This window comes from Bubalus kerabau, chromosome 1 (assembly GCF_029407905.1).
Source record: "Bubalus kerabau isolate K-KA32 ecotype Philippines breed swamp buffalo chromosome 1, PCC_UOA_SB_1v2, whole genome shotgun sequence".
Lineage (NCBI taxonomy): Eukaryota > Metazoa > Chordata > Mammalia > Artiodactyla > Bovidae > Bubalus > Bubalus kerabau.
The window spans coordinates 14,398,938-14,418,241 of NC_073624.1; the positions used below are offsets into that span (position 1 = coordinate 14,398,938).

General features: G+C 42.2%; 1 protein-coding gene and 1 pseudogene across 1 annotated transcript in view; both read right to left on the bottom strand.

Annotated features, from left to right (window-relative positions):
* Window positions 1-19,304, bottom strand: part of FERRY3 (FERRY endosomal RAB5 effector complex subunit 3) — a 47,563-nt gene that overhangs the window by 24,617 nt on the left and 3,642 nt on the right. The window contains exons 3-6 of the mRNA XM_055568793.1: window positions 18,168-18,313; window positions 14,581-14,762; window positions 10,388-10,487; window positions 10,167-10,288 (exon numbers count right to left, since the gene is read on the bottom strand). Of these exons, the coding sequence (XP_055424768.1) occupies window positions 10,167-10,288; window positions 10,388-10,487; window positions 14,581-14,762; window positions 18,168-18,313 (550 nt within the window). The remainder of the gene's footprint in view (window positions 1-10,166; window positions 10,289-10,387; window positions 10,488-14,580; window positions 14,763-18,167; window positions 18,314-19,304) is intronic.
* Window positions 2,613-6,111, bottom strand: LOC129643747 (testis-specific Y-encoded-like protein 1; annotated as a pseudogene).

Here is a 19,304-nt window from a genome sequence, read left to right on the forward strand (position 1 = left end):
TGGAGAACAGAAACCAAACAGCCCGACCACCAACTGGATTTCCATGGCCTTCACCTTAACAGCCTGCTCATTTCTGGGCATAGGCACTATTTATGCAGGCGGCGCTTAGTGGTAGAGAATCTACCTACCAATGCAGGAGATGAGAGACCCGGGTTCAATCCTTAGGTCAGGAAGATCCCCTGGAGGAGGAAATGGCAACCCACTTCAGTGTTCTTGCCTGGAGAACTGGACGCATCTGAGCCACACACTACTTCTTTTCTAATACACACAACAGTCTGCATTTTATAGTGGATACGTGTTAGTGTTAGTCACTCAGTTGTGTCCGACTCTTTGCGACCCCACAGACTGTAGCCCGCCAGGCTTCTCTATCCATGCAATTCTCCAGGCAAGAATACTGGAGTGGATTGCCATTCCCTTCTCCAGAGGAACTTCCCAACCCAGGGATTGAACCCTGGTCTCCTGCCTCACAGGCAGATTCTTTACCATTTGAGCTACAGGGAAGTCTTATACATAATGGATATATTTACTTATATTCTAATATATAGTGGATATATTTACTTATATTCATTATAATATATATGAAGTACTAGATCCTGAGTTATATGTGTAAGTTTGAACTATAAAATTTCTAGAAGAAAATATAGCAGAAAATCTTTGTGATCTTGAATTTTTAGATAAGACACAGATCTTTTAAAAACTGATAAACTGTACTTAATTAAAATAAAAAGTTGCTCTTTCAAAGAAACTGATAAGAAAATGAAAAGACAAGCCACAAGGTGCTAGAACATATTTGTAAAACATATATCTGATTATACATTTGTACCAGAATACATAGAGAACTTTCACAACTCAATAATAAGAAAAAAAAAATAAAGGAGAGCTATGGCTAGAAGATCAGCCATAGCTGATCTGAAAACTGAAAAAATGTTCAGCGTTAGTAGCCACCAGGGGAATGCAAAGACACACAAAATGAGACACCACTACAAAACCTACCAGAATGGCTAAATATCATCACCAAGTGCTGACAAGGGTGTGGAGCATCTGGAACCCTCATACGTGGGTGGTGGGGATGCAAAAATGTCACAACCACTTTGGAGAACAGTTGGGCAGTTTCTTATAAGATTAAACACACCATGGATTTTATTTACTGTGTTACCCAGCAATCCCACTCCTAGGTATTTACATAAGAAATTTTAAACATATGTCTACACATATTATATTATAAACATACGTCCATCCATATGTTCCAGCTTCTCTGTTGGCTCAGATGGTAAAGACTCTGCCTGCAATGTGGGATACCTGGGTTCAATCCCCAGATCGGGAAGATCCCCTGGAGGAGGGCAACCCACTCCAGTATTCGTTCTTGCCTGGAGAATCCCATGGACAGAGGAGCCTGGTGGACTACAGTCCATGGGCTTGCAAAGGGCTGGACACAGCTTAGCGACTGACTTTCATTTTCACTTTCATGACTATACAAAGACCTGTATGTAAATGCTTACAGTCACTTCATTTATAATTGCCCAAATCTGGAAATACTTCAAATGTCCACCATTGGATAAACAAAAAAACAACAGAGCAACAAAAAGGGAAGAACCACTTATAATGGCAACAACATGAATGAGTCTCAAAAGGGTTATGTTAAGTGAAGAAAGTAAGACATGAACTGCTGCATACAGTTTGATTCCATTTATATGAGAAAATAAAAATTACAGGGACAGAAATCAGATCAGGTTACCACGAACTCGGCAAGCAGAAGGGGGGTTAATATAAATGGATAAAGAGGAAATGCTATGTCTTGACTGCAGTGATGACTTAATGACTAAGTCTGTCAAAACTCATCAAAATGCAAACCTAAAACAAGTGACTTTTATGCAATTTATCCTTCAATAGACTTGATTTTAAACAAAAAGGCAAAAATGCATGAATTTTAAAAACTGGTCAATTTCATACAATTCCATATGTAGTTATGCTGAAAACAGGTTTCTGCTCCCCTAGGAAACCTACCAAAAAGGAAAGCAAGCTAACAAAGTCACAGTAAAAATACTCTTTCCTAGGAATACTTGATTTTTTAAAGCAGCAGCAGCGAGAGGTCAATATTTATACCATGGAACTGATCACACAGAATGAATTTCTGAAACTACAGTAGCAAGTGAAAGTGAAAGTCGTTCAGTCGTGTTCGACTCTTTGCGACCCCATGGACTATATATAGTCCATGGAATTCTCCAGGCCAGAATACTGAAGTGGGTACCCTTTCCCTTCTCCAAGGGATCTTCCCAACCCAGGGATTGAACCCAGGTCTCCCACACTGCAGGTGGATTCTTTACCAGCGGAGCCACAAGGGAAGCCCAAGAATACTGGAGTGGGCAGCCTATCCCGTTTCCAGCAAACCGGGGTCTCCTGCATCAAGAGATATTTTTTGTAGCAAGGGGTTTTCTGAGCTTCCATTAGGTCAGTGATTTTCTGCCTTTTTGACCACAGTATAGAGTACATACTTAATATTTTACATTTTGTTCAATACACACATGTGTAATGCACTGATGTCTTTTCCCCTAGTCTACTCTACTCAGATCTGTTCCATTCCATTCCATTCTATTATTACTTTTATCTTTTTTTTTTTTCCAGCAAGTAACATGCTTTTATTTTACCATCATGCGTATAAAGAAAGACAAATATATCAATGGTACACTTTCAATTTGACAGAGCAGCTTCACAAGTATTTATGCCATTTAGAAAAAGATACATGAATTACTAAGCTGTTAACCAGGCAAATTATCAAGACAGACAATTAAGCCACATATTTTTAGTAGGCTACTTTTTCATGAAGACAACAATTTCCAAATTAAGAATATGACAAGAACAAGTTACACAGATTATATTTCTAAGCATACAGTTTAATTATTAACAGAAACAAGCTGAAATTCACTACAATATTCATTTAGGTGTTTATATCATACAGAGATACAGCACATTTTTCCAAATGTTCTCAACTGAAAGCAAAATAAAGCCTATATAGCTCAATTTTCCCAGTAACCAGAAACAAGGGAAATAACATGATTTTACTAAATACTAGTGAAATAAAGCACGCAGTACTAACCCTCCTTATAAATTAAGTCAAACGAAAACAAGTGAAAGCACTCAGTTGCCTTTTTTACAAAACTCTTTTCTAGGTAATGTATTTAACATTCTAACCCCCTTCAATTCTCACGTGTTAATCCTGGGAAAAGAACCTCTTCTCCCATCACCACTGACAGACAAAGAACCTCCTTGAAGACTCTCCATCTTAATTTAAGGCCCAATTTTAACCTGGCTCATTTTTGCCTATCTGCGGTCTGTTCAGTTTCTCCTGTTTTGGGCACCCATCACAATATCTTCTTCCATCAATTATGGCCTAGATAGCACTTTTCATTTCATCTAAATCTGTCTCCCTTTAAATCCTCTAGATGTTGCTAAAGTGGGTGGAGGATGCAGAAGAGAGCAGAAGAATATAAGAGCTCTGGCAATTAGACAAGACAGCCTGTTCCTTGAAATAATGGAGGGCCAAATTAAAAGACCTGATTTGCACACGCCTATGAGCTAACATTTAAGACAGGAGAGAGACAATGGAGAAGGTATACTGCCACTCTGGCGCTTAATTATGCTCAGGATGAAAAAGGGAGGCACAAAGAGGTACCCAGCTTTTGGGTGATTCACTAGAGACTGAAAAAGCCTGGTACTTTGAATGGACACCATCTTTAGGCCAACCTGCCATGAGAAGTCTAACTTGTCACCTCAACCACTTGCCTGACAGTTATTAGGGTTCTGGATGATGGGAGCGGAGGAAAGGGAGGTGGGGGCGGGGGATGAGGAATAGAGGATAAGTCTTTTGGGGAAAATGGAAGGGTCTTTTGAGTGCTGGCAGAAAACCTGGAGATCGTTTACCAGAAACCAGAGTGGGGCTGACAAAGTTCTAGAAGATGTCCATCCAGTAACTAGCAGTCAAGGGAACAGCCAGTAGCAGGCAGCGGTAGCAGGCAGCAATAGTAGGTGACCAGAGGCGCAAGAAGAGCAATGGAGTCACATAAATCATACAGGTCCAGTGGCCCACTGCAGTTCTCCCCTGATATCATTAATGCCCAGTTATCTACAGGGTATATGCCTGTGCTGCGGAGTAGGATGGGTAGAATGGCCTCCTAGACAAATACCTCCAGGTATGAGAGTCAAACCGGAGGCTCTGGGAACAAACAGGGTCCAAGTAGTGCAGATAAAGACTATGCAGTTTACAACATCACAAGCTTACTTAGGAGTGGTATGAATCATGGGCCATGAAGCATGTGATATTAACGCAGAAAAGCACGAAGGCCATGTGGAAGTGAAGGAGCATGGCCATGACTGTCTCAATCTTGAGGCTGAGAGAACTCAATGTCCAGAGGAAAAAGGCTCCAGAAATGTCAGAGAAAAAAGTGGGGGGGGGGGGGGGGCGTGGGGGTGGTTAGAAGACATATCCGTATCTGTTGCCCAAATGCAGGTGCATTAAGAGGCGAAAAGGGACCTTGCGCAGAAACCTTCCCAATGGCAAAGTTTAACCAGACTGGAACCCAAAGGGTCTGGGGATTTCCACGGGCTCCCTGATTGGGCGACGTCTGGCCCTACCGACTCCTTCACGCAGCAGGTAGTATTGCAGTGGATTTGGCCACAGATCCTCTTTGATAATTTCAGCAATCCTGTCAGACTCTGGAAGGCTGTGGTCTGAAAACCAGGTGAAGAAATTGCACACGACCTCTTGGTTCCTGCGAATGAAGGACTGGGGTTCATGGCCCCGGCGCCATATGATTGGAGTGGAAAGAGACACTACTCGGCCAGAGGCTCTGACCTCATATTCTTTGACAATCAGCTTGTTTCGAAAATACGGGTTTCTCCGAAAGAAGAACTTGAACTTGCAGCCTGTTCGCGGGTGTCTGAGCTCCTTCACCTCCAAATTAGTTATGTATCTTAACATCTCTGCATCTTGGCCTCTAATCATGGGAGACAACTGGGGGTGGTTCCGAAAGGCAGTGACCCAGAAGCCCGGGATATTCTGAATGATGTAGTTCCTCCGCTCCAGGTAGTGTCGATGCATCCACCCGAATTTATGCTCTAGTTGTTGAAAGACCCGGTCAGCCTGAGCGTTCACAGTGTCCAGTTCCAGCTGGATTGCCTCCAGCGGGTTCATGCGGAGATCCTACGCAGGGGCCGGTGCCCCGCCTCCTCCACCACTCTCTTCTCCACAATTTCTATTTCTTCACCGACTGGCCTCTCCTCCACCTCCATTCCCTGCTCCATTGCCGCCTCCTCCTTCGCTCCTTCCTTCCCCACCACCTCCTCATCCACTGCGACCGAGAAGACGGGGCCCTCTTCAGTCTTTTCTTCCTCAGCTTTCGCCTCCGCCATCAAGTCAGACCCCAGCTTCTCCGCGCCACAAGTTTCTAGCGGCTTCTCCCGACTAAGCCTTGCGGCTCTCCGGGCTGACGGCCATTTCCCAGGCTGTCGTCCGTTGCCAGGGACCCAGACGCCATTTCCAGGCCCTCCGTAGGAGGTGGAGCCGGCTCTAGCCTCGCTTCGGGCGCTACGTAACCGCCATCCCCACCGGCTCGGATCTGGAACGTACCGGCACAGCCTGGATCTGGGGGAGCAGCTGGGTGCGCCTTCCTCCTCCGGAAGCTAGGGTGGTGGGAGCGCGACGGCCTCGAAATACCCCTCACCCGTCTCCGCCATCACCTGTGACGCCTCTGTTTTCAGCACCGGGAAGGGTCCGGAGCTGCGGCGGCACAGTCGGATGTGGTGAGGCTCTGGGTCTCAAGGAGAGAGGTCCTCTCGCCCCCGTCTGGGCCGCTCATGTCAGCAGCACCCAGATATACCCGAAGGCCAACGTCTGTTTTTCTCTCAGAAGCCGCACTCGACGAAAACTAGTCACTCGTGCCACTCACTCTCTAATCTCTCTATTATTTCTCTATTATTATTTTTAAAGTTCAGTTGGAAAGCAAAGGATCTACCTTGGTTCCTGGCAGACTACAAGTAGCAGTCTGAGAAACACCACTGGACCTTATGCCATATGGATGTTCCCAGCCTGTCCCCGATATCTCTTTTTGTACTGAGTTTAGCACTTTTTTCATTTGAAATGACGAGTATATACATGTTAGTGTCCAGGGGGTTATCCCATTTCTAATGATAAAAAATTGTTTAAATGTTTCTAAGGTATTGTCTTGGGGAAAACAACAACACAAATGAAAGATGATAATAGGAGGTGATAATAGATAGCATCAGGTAAACAGTTTAATGATAAGACTCGTAAGCCTGTCTCTACACCCATCCCATAAGTATTTCTTTACGTGCCTGTATAACAGGGACTATGCCAAAGCCTTTGACTGTGTGGATCACAATAAACTGTGGAAAATTCTGAAAGAGATGGGAATACCAGACCACCTGACCTGCCTCTTGAGAAATCTGTATGCAGGTCAGGAAGCAACAGTTAGAACTGGACATGGAACAACAGACTGGTTCCAAATAGGAAAAGGAGGACGTCAAGGCTGTATATTGTCCCCCTGTTTATTTAACTTATATGCAGAGTACATCATGAGAAACGCTGGATTGGAAGAAACACAAGCTGGAATCAAGATTGCCGGGAGAAATATCAATAACCTCAGATAAGCAGATGATACCACCCTTATGGCAGAAAGTGAAGAGGAACTCAAAAGCCTCTTGATGAAAGTGGAGAGTGAAAAAGTTGGCTTAAAGCTCAACATTCAGAAAACGAAGATCATGGCATCCGGTCCCATCACTTCATGCGAAATAGGTGGGGAAACAGTGGAAACAGTGTCAGACTTTATTTTGGGGGGCTCCAAAATCACTGCAGATGGTGACTACAGCCATGAAATTAAAAGACGCTTACTCCTTGGAAGGAAAGTTATGTCCAACCTAGATAGCATATTCAAAAGCAGAGACATCACTTTGCCAACAAAGGTCCGTCTAGTTAAGGCTATGGTTTTTCCAGTGGTCATGTATGGATGTGAGAGTTGGACTGTGAAGAAGACTGAGCACCGAAGAATTGATGCTTTTGAACTGTGGTGCTGGAGAAGACTCTTGAGAGTCCCTTGGACTGCAAGGAGATCCAACCAGTCCATTCTGAAGGAGATCAGCCCTGGGATTTCTTTGGAAGGAATGATGCTCAAGCTGAAACTCCAGTACTTTGGCCACCTCATGCGAAGAGCTGACTCATTGGAAAAGACTCTGATGCTGGGAGGGATTGGGGGCAGGAGGAGAAGGGGACGAGAGAGGATGAGATGGCTGGATGGCATCACTGACTCGATGGACTGAGTCTCAGTGAACTCCGGGAGTTGGTGATGGACAGGGAGACCTGGCGTGCTGTGATTCATGGGGTTGCAAAGAGTCGGACATGACTGAGCGACTGATCTGATCTGATCAACAGGGAGCAAGACCATCCCCAAGAAAAAGAAATACAAGAAGGCAAAATGGCTGTCTGAGGAGGCCTTACAAATAGCTGTGAAAAAGAAGAGAAGCGAAAAGCAAAGGAGAAAAGGAAAGATATACCCATTTGAATGCAGAGTTCCAAAGAATAGCAAGGAGAGATAAAGCCTTCCTCAGTGATCAGTGCAAAGAAACAGAGGAAAATAATAGAATGGGAAAGACTAGAGATCTCTTCAAGAAAAACCAAGGGAACATTTCATGCAAAGATGGGCTCAATAAAGGACAGAAATGGTATGGAACAGAAGCAGAAGATATTAAGAAGACATGTCAAGAATACACAGAAGAACTGTGCAAAAAAGATCTTCACCACCCAGATAATCACGATGGTGTGATCACTCACCTAGAGCCAGACATCCTGGAATGTGAAGTCAAGTGAGCCTTAGGAAGCATCACTACAAACAAAGCTAGTAGAGGTGATGGAATTCCAGTTGAGCTATTTCAAATCCTTTAAGATGGTGTTGTGAAAGTGCTGCACTCAATATGCCAACAAATTTGGAAAACTCAACTGTGGCCAAGGGACTGGAAAAGGTCAGTTTTCATTCCAATCCCAAAGAAAGGCAATGCCAAAGAATGCTCAAACTACCGCACAATTGTACTCATCTCACACACTAGTAAAGTAATGCTCAAAATTCTCCAAGCCAGGCTTCAGCAATACGTGAACGGTGAACTTCCAGATGTTCAAGCTGGTTTTATAAAAGGCAGAGGAACCAGAGACCAAATTGCCAACATCCGCTGGGTCATTGAAAAAGCACGAGAGTTCCAGAAAAACATCTGCTTTATTGACTATGCCAAAGCCTTTGACTGTGTGGATCACAATAAACTGGAAAATTCTTAAAGAGATGGGAATACCAGACCACCTGACCTGCCTATTGAGAAACCTGTATGCAGGTTAGGAAGCAACAGTTGGAACTGGACATGGAACAACAGACTGGTTCCAAATAGGAAAAGGAGTATGTATGTCAAGGCTGTATGTTGTCACCCTGCTTATTTAATTTATATGCAGGGCACATCATGAGAAACGCTGGGCTGGATGAAGCACAAGCTGGAATCAAGATTGTCAGGAGAAATATCAATAACCTCAGATATGCAGATGACACCACCCTTATGGCAGAAAGTGAAGAGGAACTCAAAAGCCTCTTGATGAAAGTGGAGAGTGAAAAAGTTGGCTTAAAGCTCAACATTCAGAAAACGAAGATCATGGCATCGGGTCCCATCACTTCATGGCAAATAGATGGGGAAATAGTGGAAAGAGTGAGAGACTTTATTTTTTGGGGCTCCAAAATCACTGCAGATGGTGATTGCAGCCATGAAATTAAAAGACGCTTTCTCCTTGGAAGGAAAGTTATGACCAACCTAGACAGCATATTAAAAAGCAGAGATATTACTTTGCCAACAAAGGTCCGTCTAGTCAAGGCTATGGTTTTTCCAGTAGTCATGTATGGATGTGAGAGTTGGACTGTAAAGAAAGCTGAGTGCCAAGGATTGACGCTTTTGAACTGTAATGTTGGAGAAGACTCCTGAGAGTCCCTTGGACAGTAAGTAGATCAAATCAGTCCATCCTAAGGAGATCATTCCTGGGTGTTCATTGGAAGGACTGCTGTTGAAGCTGAAATTCCAATACTTTGGCCACCTGATGCGAACTGCTGACTCATCTGAAAAGACCCTGATGCTGGGAAAGATTAAGGGGCTGAGGGAGAAGGGGACAACGGAGGATGAGATGGTTGGATGGCATCACTGACTCAATGGACATAAGTTTGGGTAAACTCTGGGAGTTGGTGATGGACAGGGAGGCCTGGCATGCTGCAGTCCATGGGGTTGCAAAGAGTCGGACACGACTGAGCAACTGAACGGAACTGAACGGAACTGCTCAAGAGCTAGACACTTCACAGAGATCTGGGGATTACAAGAGCAGAAAAAATAAACATGGTTTTTTACCTTCAAGGCAAGATAAGTAAGGGAGAAGGACATTATATAAATAAAAGGCTATATCTAAATGTTTACAGCACACACTAGAAAACCCTGAAAACAGGATTATTATACTGTACTAAGTATATCTCCAATAGAATATACTTTTAAGCTTTGAAAAAAGAAAGAAATTTTCAAAGGTGAGTACACAGCCAGGAAATAACAGGCAATATAAGAAACACAGTGCATTTAGCCCATAAGGGACCACACAAATTATGAATTATAGAAAGTCGTCTTCTTCGTTTTGTACCCTGTACGTGCTTCTATTACTGCACATATCATTCTGTACAGTACTATTTACAGGTCAGTCTCCACAGAATATAAGCTCCCCACAGGCAGTTATTGTTTTTCTGCTTAAAGAGTGCTTGGCATTTAAGATGCATTCAACCACTGTGTACTGCATTGAAAGGAAACCAATTTAAAAAAACACAGGAGACAGTAGTCAAGGTATTTAGGTATACATACCCATAAGATTTATAAAGCTAAGTTCTAGGTGGGGAATCACCTTTGTAAAACATCCTGCCCCACATAATCCACATAAAGTCTACAAAAGGAAAGGTGTTAAAAAAAGCATATAGTTATCTTGAATTTTCATTGGTGACTTAAAAATATCTACAACTAAAAAGGTCCGATTTCACAATAAATACAAACTGTTACTGATAACAACTTTTTATCTCATAAAAACGATACCTGATTAATACCTGAGGGAGCTGTTGTTGGGATTTCTTAGGTCTTGATGAAGTTTAATTACCCATTCCTGATACTCTTGTTTTTGAATGGCAGTCGATTGTTTTAATTCATTGGACCACTTATTTTCTAAGTCCTAAAAAGAGACAGTATACCAACTAGTTAATTTTTTTTTTCCTTCACAAAAATAAACAAAAAAATGCACTCTGAAAGTCATTATATATACCTCACTTACCTGCTGGGATTCGAAATGCTGAGCAGCTAGGGTGTTCACATCTTGGTCTGTCAGTGACTTTCCCAACTCCTGCATCACTTTTTCCATTTCAATACCTTGTCTGAAACATAAATAAGTAGATCGAATACAGTCATCACATTTTAAGGTGAAGAACCACTTCAGATTCATGGAATAACTGCTACGAAGTGAAAAGAACATTTTCTTCTTATAGGAGGGTGCCCAGGAATTGAAACAGTACTGTCTGGAAAGCAGTCTGAAACCTTGGCAATGGACAGGTGGAAACAATGGTGCTAACATCGTATAGTATACATAACATCGTGGGTGTAGTTAAATGGGAATCTAAATTTAGTACATAAAGGAGAACATTCAGAATCCAGGAGATAGTTCAATTTCCGTAACTAATATTGAAAAGTCCAGAGCCTTTTTCACTTGCAGATTTTCACAAAGAAGATACTCCGCAATTCAGCTCAAAGTACATTTTTTATTCCTCTGAATGTGAGTTAAAGTGACTTCAACCTTCGAATCACAGGTTATATTATAATCAGAAGCTGCCAGTTAGGTTCTAAGAATCAAACTGGTATTAAGTCACAGCGTTCCCTTTCTAGAGGAATGTGAAATACATTCTGAAGATACATTTTAGTCTTAATTTATCCAAATAAACAATGTGCAGAAATTAAAAATGGTATTTCCCCGTGAGAAAAACTAATGGTGCTACAAGTTCAGACAGTGGTTATTTACGGAGGAAACAGGTGGGAACTGCTGGATGGGTGGGAGGGAGCCTTCTGCAGGCTGGAGATCACCTCCTTCTTCATCTGGGAGAGGAGCACACTGGTGTGCTTACTTTGTGGAAGCTTACCAAACTGTATACCTACAGTTTATTGCCTTTTTATATGTAGGTTATATTTTAATAAATAAGTTGATTAAAACATCTCTAATAAAAATGTATTAATCAAGTTTGTTCTAAAACACATTTCAAACAAACTTGGAAGCAGTGCAACAGACATGAACTAAAGGACTTCACTATCATTTTAGTCAGTTTAGGTAAATTGCTCTTAAAAGAGAAACTGTACTTATTTCTAAGAACTGATTAACATACTTAAATGTATATCATAAATGAAACTCATTCGTATGTTATATTTTTATACATCTCAATGTATACCTTCTGGTATCAAATATTCAGTACTACTTAATTCCCACTTAATGATAATGCAGGTGACCCCACTAATTTTTTAATAATTACTAGAGGTCAGGTGAAGATAATGCTTGCAAGTAAGATTTTTATTTAAAACAGAAATAACTGCTAAGCATTTATAATTACAAACTTTGATACAATATATTAATATTTTACATTACACATGTTCCCTCTAGTGGATAAAAAGTATCACTGCCACTTTAAAGTTTCAAAGAACTATCTTGAATCTGGTTTGCTAAAAAGAAGGAAATTTTCAATCAGGAAAAAGAAAATTAATAAATAACAATTCAACAAATAAAACTTCAGGAACATTTATTTTACCCTAAATGTGTTAGAAGTGCAAGTACAGTTAATGATACAACATTTATTTCTACGGTTAAGATGAAAGAAAAATTTATTATATGAAATACTATGTAGTGGCTCAGGATGTCTGTCATGATGATTCTGACAACCTGTACGTTATCTTGAAGACGTTTATGAAAAAAGATCATTATAACTGTGTTGATGTTGTATTGAGACAAATTCTTTTAAAGATGTAAAATGGGATTAAAATGAAAGGAGAGATGAGATAATGCGTCACTTCTACTCACAATTAGATAAATGAATTAAACACCAAAATTTTGGGTGAACTTCCACTAATGAATTCCAACTTACTATTAGTTATACGATTCAACTTTGCAAAAATATTACCTGCCTTGAAGAGAACATGGTTTATTTTTATTTATTAAGCTGACAGTTTGGACACGTGAAAAACTATGAAACTGTTCTTAAAATAAATGTTTGCAAACATTTTTAAAGTCTTTATTGAACTTGTTACAATAGTTATGTGTTTTATGTTTTGGTTTTTTGGCCATGAGGCATGTTGAGATCTTAGCTCCCCAACCACGGATCCACCTGCACCCCCTGCATTTGAAGGTGACGTTTCAACCACTGGACGTCCAGGGAAGCCCCAAATGCATTCCATTATTATCTGTATGTTTGGGGGTGGGCAAACAAAGCCCCGTCAAGAAGTCTGGCCAAAGGACATTTCGAAAAATAACATAAACCAAAACAAATCCCTATTGAAAAACTATACTGTAACAGAAAAATATATATATAAAGTACCAGTAAATGCAGATAATTAGTAACTTAATGCAGTTTCCAAAAAAACTGAAGGGTTAAGTGGAATAAGAACCTTCTTCCAACTCAGAAAAAAGAACAATTATAGAACAGTGATGGCCAGAGATGAAATTTTCTGGGAGGTGGAGTGAGCAGGCAGCAAAGAGGACCACAGCTCAGAGCAACTCAGCTGCTGACTGAAAGCAGGAGCAAGTGACAGCCACTGACATGAACTGCAGATGCCGAGCTGCGCATTTTTTAATATCCCTAAACAGGTTGGAGAAGACTCCTGAGAGTCCCTTGGACTGCATGGAGATCCAACCAGTCCATTCTAAAGGAGATCAGTCCTGGGTGTTCACTGGAAGGACTGATGCTAAAGCTGAAACTCCAATACTTTGGCCACCTCATGCGAAGAGTTGACTCATTGGAAAAGAGTCTGATGCTGGAAGGGATTGGGGGCAGGAGGAGAAGGGGACGAGAGAGGATGAGATGGCTGGATGGCATCACCAACTTGATGGACATGAGTTTGAGTAAACTCTGGGAGTTGGTGATGGACAGGGAGGCCTGGCGTGCTGCGATTCATGGGGTCGCAAAGAGTCGGACACGACTGAGCAACTGAACTGAACTGAATTGAAACAGGTAGAACGAGTGTAGGCCCAGAAAACCTGAGACCTGAGAACAGATTCAGAATGAGAGGAAGATTGTATTATCTGAAGCCCCAGTGGGAAAAAAAAAATCAAACAAATGAAGTTCAACAGAAGGTAATTAGTGTTGGGTAACTAGCATCATATTTTGAAAAATCTAATCTGTATTTCATGCTTATTTTAAAGTATGTTCACAGTATTCCATGCGTGCATGCTTAGTTGCTTCAGTTGTGTCTGACTCTTTGCGACCTAATGGACTGTAGGCCACCAGGGTCCTCTGTCCATGGGGTTCTCCAGGTAAGAATGAATACTGGAGTGGGTTGCCATGTCCTCCACTAGGGGATCTTCCTGACCCAGGGATCAATCCGACAAATCTCCTGAGTCTCCTGCATTGCAGGCAGATTCTTTATTCACAGAGCCACCTGGGAAGTCTGTGGACAATATTATTGGATATGAAATAAAGAACTAGAGGAAATCCATCCAAACTAGGGCAGTAACAGTAGGGTTGTGGATCAAATGAGACAGGGCATCTGTTAAGGACTGCATGTTCGTGGCCCCCCAGAATACAAATGTTGAAACCCTAACCTTCACTGTGATGTTATGTGGAGGTGGGGCCTTTGGGAGGCAATTAGGGTGAGGTAAGCTCCAGAGGTTGGCATCCTCATGATGCAATTAGTCTGGAAGAAGGGGTGCTACTGTTCTTTGTCTACAAGCAACATACCAGAAGCGTGCATGGAGGAAAGGCTAAGGAAGCAACGTCAGGAAGGCACTGGCTACAAGCCAGGCGGTGGGTCATCACCAGACACTGAGTCTGCTGGCACCTTGACCTTGGACAACCCAGCCTCCAGACTGTAGGAGATCAATTTCTGCTGTTTAAGCCATCCAGTCTGTGTGTGTTTTTTTCTTAATGGCCTGAATGAAGACAGCATCCAAAGCACTTTGCACAGGGCCTGGAACAGAGCTGACCTTCAGAAGAGATAAGTTCTTCCTCCATCAGAACTAAGAGTAGATAGAGCCATCAGAATTCGTTTAGGTAAATCCCTTGAGGAGTTCTATAAACTAGGAGACCCTTACCTGCCCAGGTGAAATGAGAGATCGAAGCACACAAGAAAATTACTTTCTAATGTTGAAGATGATTTTCTATTCTATTTTTCAGTTTTATTAAAAAAAAAAGAGAGAGAGAGAACACGCTGTTCTGTAGCCCATCATTATTTGACGATGTAACATTTAATTATGGTAATGCAAGAACTAGGAAGTACCTCTCCCGTAACTTTTTCAGCTCCACGTCTCTTTCGCCAATGAGTTCAGAGATACTGACGAAGTAGTTGTGTTCCAAGTTTAGGAGAGTTTCAGAGGCTGGAGAATGGATGAGGTCATGGTACACATCCGCGAAGTCTTCATCCCAGCTGGGCTCCTCAGGCCTCGCGTGCTCTAGCGTGGTCTGCAAGATGGGACCAGACATTCTTAAATCCTGATGCAGTGCTCTTAATTAACACACTACTAGAGAAGTGAGTATACTATGATTCCATTTCGGTACATCAAAGGACAGAAAGGCCCTCTATTTATGTGTTTCTAGGTTACATAGGATTATCTGAGCATACACAAAAAATACGGAAAGAAGTGAACTCAGTTGTCAATGTGGGTTACCTGCAAGCAGGGATAAGGGGAAGGTGTTAATGTGGAGTAAGGGATAGGAAGTGTCCATTAATTTCAAAATAAAAAAAAGAAAGGGTAATAAGTAAGCTCTCATTTCCATAAAACACACACACACACACACACACACACACATTTGAAGGGGCTGTTTGTAGCAGAGCAGGATTTTTAAGTACCTTCCTTTGTATTCTAATGTGCTGTGTAAAAGAATAACTTGCGTATAGTAATTATATCATCAGAAAAAAAGCTTTTCATTATTAAAAATATATTGCTAAAAAAGGTTTTGTAGGCTATATATTTAGAGAATGAGCTTACCTATGTAATAACATTGCCCTTGATAACCCAATTCATTCATAGGATTTTACATCAAGATATACAGGCAAAACTTTCTTACTTTGAACTCAGGTATTGTTTTCTTCATAAAATGTAAGTCCCCTCAATTAAATGTATGAAAACAATAGTTATCAAAATGATAAAGGGACTGCATAAACACTGAGAAGCAAACAAACAAAACACCCAGAAACACGCAGAAGCAGAAAAGAGACACCCTGAGTGCGCACACACAAGCACATCTGGGGAGACAGATGCCTGGCCCCAGACGCGTGCCATGACAACACATCAGACACACAGCGCCTGACAGCGGCGGAAAACTGACACGCTCCGAAGTCCCCCGCCAAAGATACAACACAATGGCAAAGAGGAAATTACACAAAGATTTCAACATTTTTTCTATTTTTGATCTTTGCAACTAGACACCTGTAAAAGAGAACAATCTAAATTCTTCCCTTTTCTTACCAACGAAAATACCCCGAACAGGAATCTATGATAGGACTCAAAATAATAATTCCCCTTACATACAACAAACGGATAAATCATGGAAACAGGTATTCTGAACCGGGACAATCAGGTAAACTCTTCTCCTTGTTCCCTTTCACTTACACTTGGATCCACTCCAGGTCAGGAGGGGAGACTTATTAAGAGAATCAGCCGAATGTAGACGGTGGATTTCATCTGCCCCGCAACTCTGCAAACCCGGACCACGCTCTGATAACTTCTATGTATCCCTAGACCCAGCATCCCTCTAGGAATTATAACCAGTCTATGTGACTTAGGCTCTGTTCCAAATTCACTCCAGGCTTGGGCTGAAGTTGTGTAAGAAGGAGCCAAGGTCAAATCCGAGGGACCTGCTTGGCCATACTTAACACCAGACATTCAGTAACCCCACAAGGTCAGATCAGCTCATTATGTAACTGGCAAGCCTCAGTTTACAACTCAGGCTGGAGTGAGACTTGTGAATAGGGAGAAGCGTCTTACTACACGAGATGCACCCAACAGAATTCTTACTCACCCTCAGTCAACTAGAACTCTGGCAGAGAGTTTACACACTTCCTCCCTGTCCCACATCCTGAGACCAGCCTGGGCCACTTGGATGTCCTGGTGGATGATTCACTAAGGCCCTGCCTTCCAGTGTCCCTCAACGCTGTATTTTTAATAAGTTCTCCCCTTTGCCTGACACTCATTCCATATCCTCCCTGGGAACAGCTCAGCCACTAAAATTCAAACACTCAGTCACTGATTACAAACTCCAACCGAAACTTCTCGTTCAGCAGCTCCCAGGCAACTGGTTCTGCAGCCTCACCAGGACCTCCGCTTCACAATCTCCACTATCTGAGCTGTTGGCTCCCTCTCACTGCCCTTTCTTCCTGATAAAGCTTACAGTCAATCACTGTCTTGCCCACATCCTCCTTGCCCACCTAACAAAACTACATTGTATTCCTCTAGCTCCACCTGCAGTCAGGCTCTGGGGAGCCGCAGCAGAAAAATCACAGAAGTCCAGACCAAACCCTGTTATTTGCAAGCTTGTTGCTGGATGTATTGTTGTTTACTTGCTAAGTTGTGACCAACTCTTTTGCGACCCCATGGACTGTGGCCTGCCAGTCTCCTCTGTCCATGGGATTCTCCAGGCAAGAATACTGGAGTGGATTGCCATTTCCTTCTCCAGGGGATCTTCCTGGCCCAGGGATTGAACCCATGTCCCCTGCATTGGCAGGTGGATGCCTTACCTCTGAGCCACTGAGGAAGCTCCCTGTGCTGGTTACTAGTTAATAAAAGAGAAGAAGGCAAACGTTTCCAGGTGGATATTCAGATAAGCCAGAGATACAGGTAGGTCAACAGACAATTACAATAAAGGATCTAGTCAAGATTCTGTCCAGGTGTCTTCTCAGTCTACCCTGGGCTACTCCATTGAGCAATGAATAATTTTTTAACATAAGCATGCTCCATGTATATGTGGGATATACTCATATGAAAAAATTCATTGTTTATCTGAAATTCTAGTTTGTTTATTTATTTAGGGCCACACCACATAGCATGTGGGATCTCAGTTCCCTAACCAGGGATCAAACCCACAAGCCCCTGCATTGGAAGCACAGATTCTTAACCACTGGACCACCAGGGAAGTCCCTGAAATTCTAAGCTAAATGGGTGGCCTGTATTTTTAATGACTAAATCTGGCCACCCTATGCTGGGTAGAAATACAAAAGCAGCGTGTCATTTTACAAGAACATTACAGGAAGCACTGCGTCCTGTGTGCTCACCTTGGTACCCAGAAGGAAGCACACAAGCGCCGACACAGGGTGCATATTACGGAGTAACTCTCTGTACACAGAGAACAGGAGATTCTACAGACGCTTCAGTGCTACCCTGGCCATTTAAACACCCTCGTCATTCTGCTTCAGGAACAAACACACACACAGAAAAAGCGATCAGATTTGTGTTACTTCAGACTGGGCGTGGAGGAAGCGGAAATGGGATGAAGGCAGTCAAAAGACACAAGCTTCCAGTTATAATAAGTACTAGGCATGTTGTGTGCGATGTGATAAACATAATGAACACTGCTGTACGGTCCACATGAAAGGTAAGAGAACAAATCCTCAGCACAAGAGAAAACATTTTACTTTCTATTTCTTTAACTCTGTGTCTGTATGAGATGACAGATGTTTAGTAAATTTGTTGTGATAACCATTCCCTGATGTATGTATGTCAAATCATCATGCTGTACACCTTAAACTCATGCAGTGTCATATGCCAACTACATTCCCAACATCTCAATAAAACTGTAAGAAAAAAACCCAAACAAACACATCAGAGTCCAGAACACCCCTGAAATTTAGGGTCTTATCTATTTTCATACCTCTGCATAGGCTTTGGCCCATGTGCTTGCCAGCTGATGGAGGTCAACTTCACCTGACTTCACAGCTTCCAGGGCGGCTTCGGCCTCTCTGTCATAATCTCTGAGAGATTCTTCTTCGATAAACTGGCTCAGAGCTTCTTTTAAGTCTGTAATATCGATAACAAATACCACCATTGGTAGACATAAATTGGGAACATTTTACCTGGCTAAGCATTCCAGTGTGACACTCCTGTCAAGCTTATACCCACATGTAAACCTGTGGCGGATTCATTTTGATATTTGGCAAATCTAATACAGTTATGTAAAGTTTAAAAATAAAATAAAATTAAAAAAAAAAAAAAAAAAAAGAGCATGTCTAACTAAGATAAATTCAGCTTAGAGGATCATTCAACTAATCTCACACTTATTTTTCTTTACAACCCGAGATTACTGAATGGTCAAAATTCTTAACTCTTATGTAATATAACCCTGATACTAATTAAAAACATTAATTTCTGAAGTCCTCATCTGAAACCGAGTAGAGAAAAGCACATAAAGACCTTCTACAGAGAGAGGGTATGAAGCTTTCTGTATTTAAATGAGTTTCCTATATAACTTTCAAGGATATTATTGTGTGTGTGTGCATTCAGTTGCTTCAGTTGTGTTGAACTCTTTGTGACCCCACTCCATGGACTGTAGCCCGCCAGGCTCTTCTGTCCATGGGATTCTCCAGGCAAGAATGCTGGGGTGGGTTGCCATGCCCTTCTCCAGGGAATCTTCCTGACCCGGGGATTGAACCTTGAATCTCTTGTGTTTCCTGCCTTGCAGGCAGATTCTTTACCCACTAAGCTACGTGGGAAGGCCATATATTGTTACATTCTTCGAACCTGAAATAGAACTTGAGTGATCAGCATATTAAAACTGATTTATTTCAGATGATCTACAATTCCAACTTCAGACACACTAAAGACTGCTTTGAGGATGAGAAGACCATGGCTTTCATCTTGGGCACTTCCTTGCTCCCTCCCTCTTTCAGGTTGCTGGCCCTGGGGGAGACCAGCTGCAGGTGTGGAGGTGACCCTATGAAGAGGCCCCATAAGGCCTGAGAACAGCCTCACAAGTGACCTTGGAGATGATCTTGTGCTAGTAGAGCCTTCA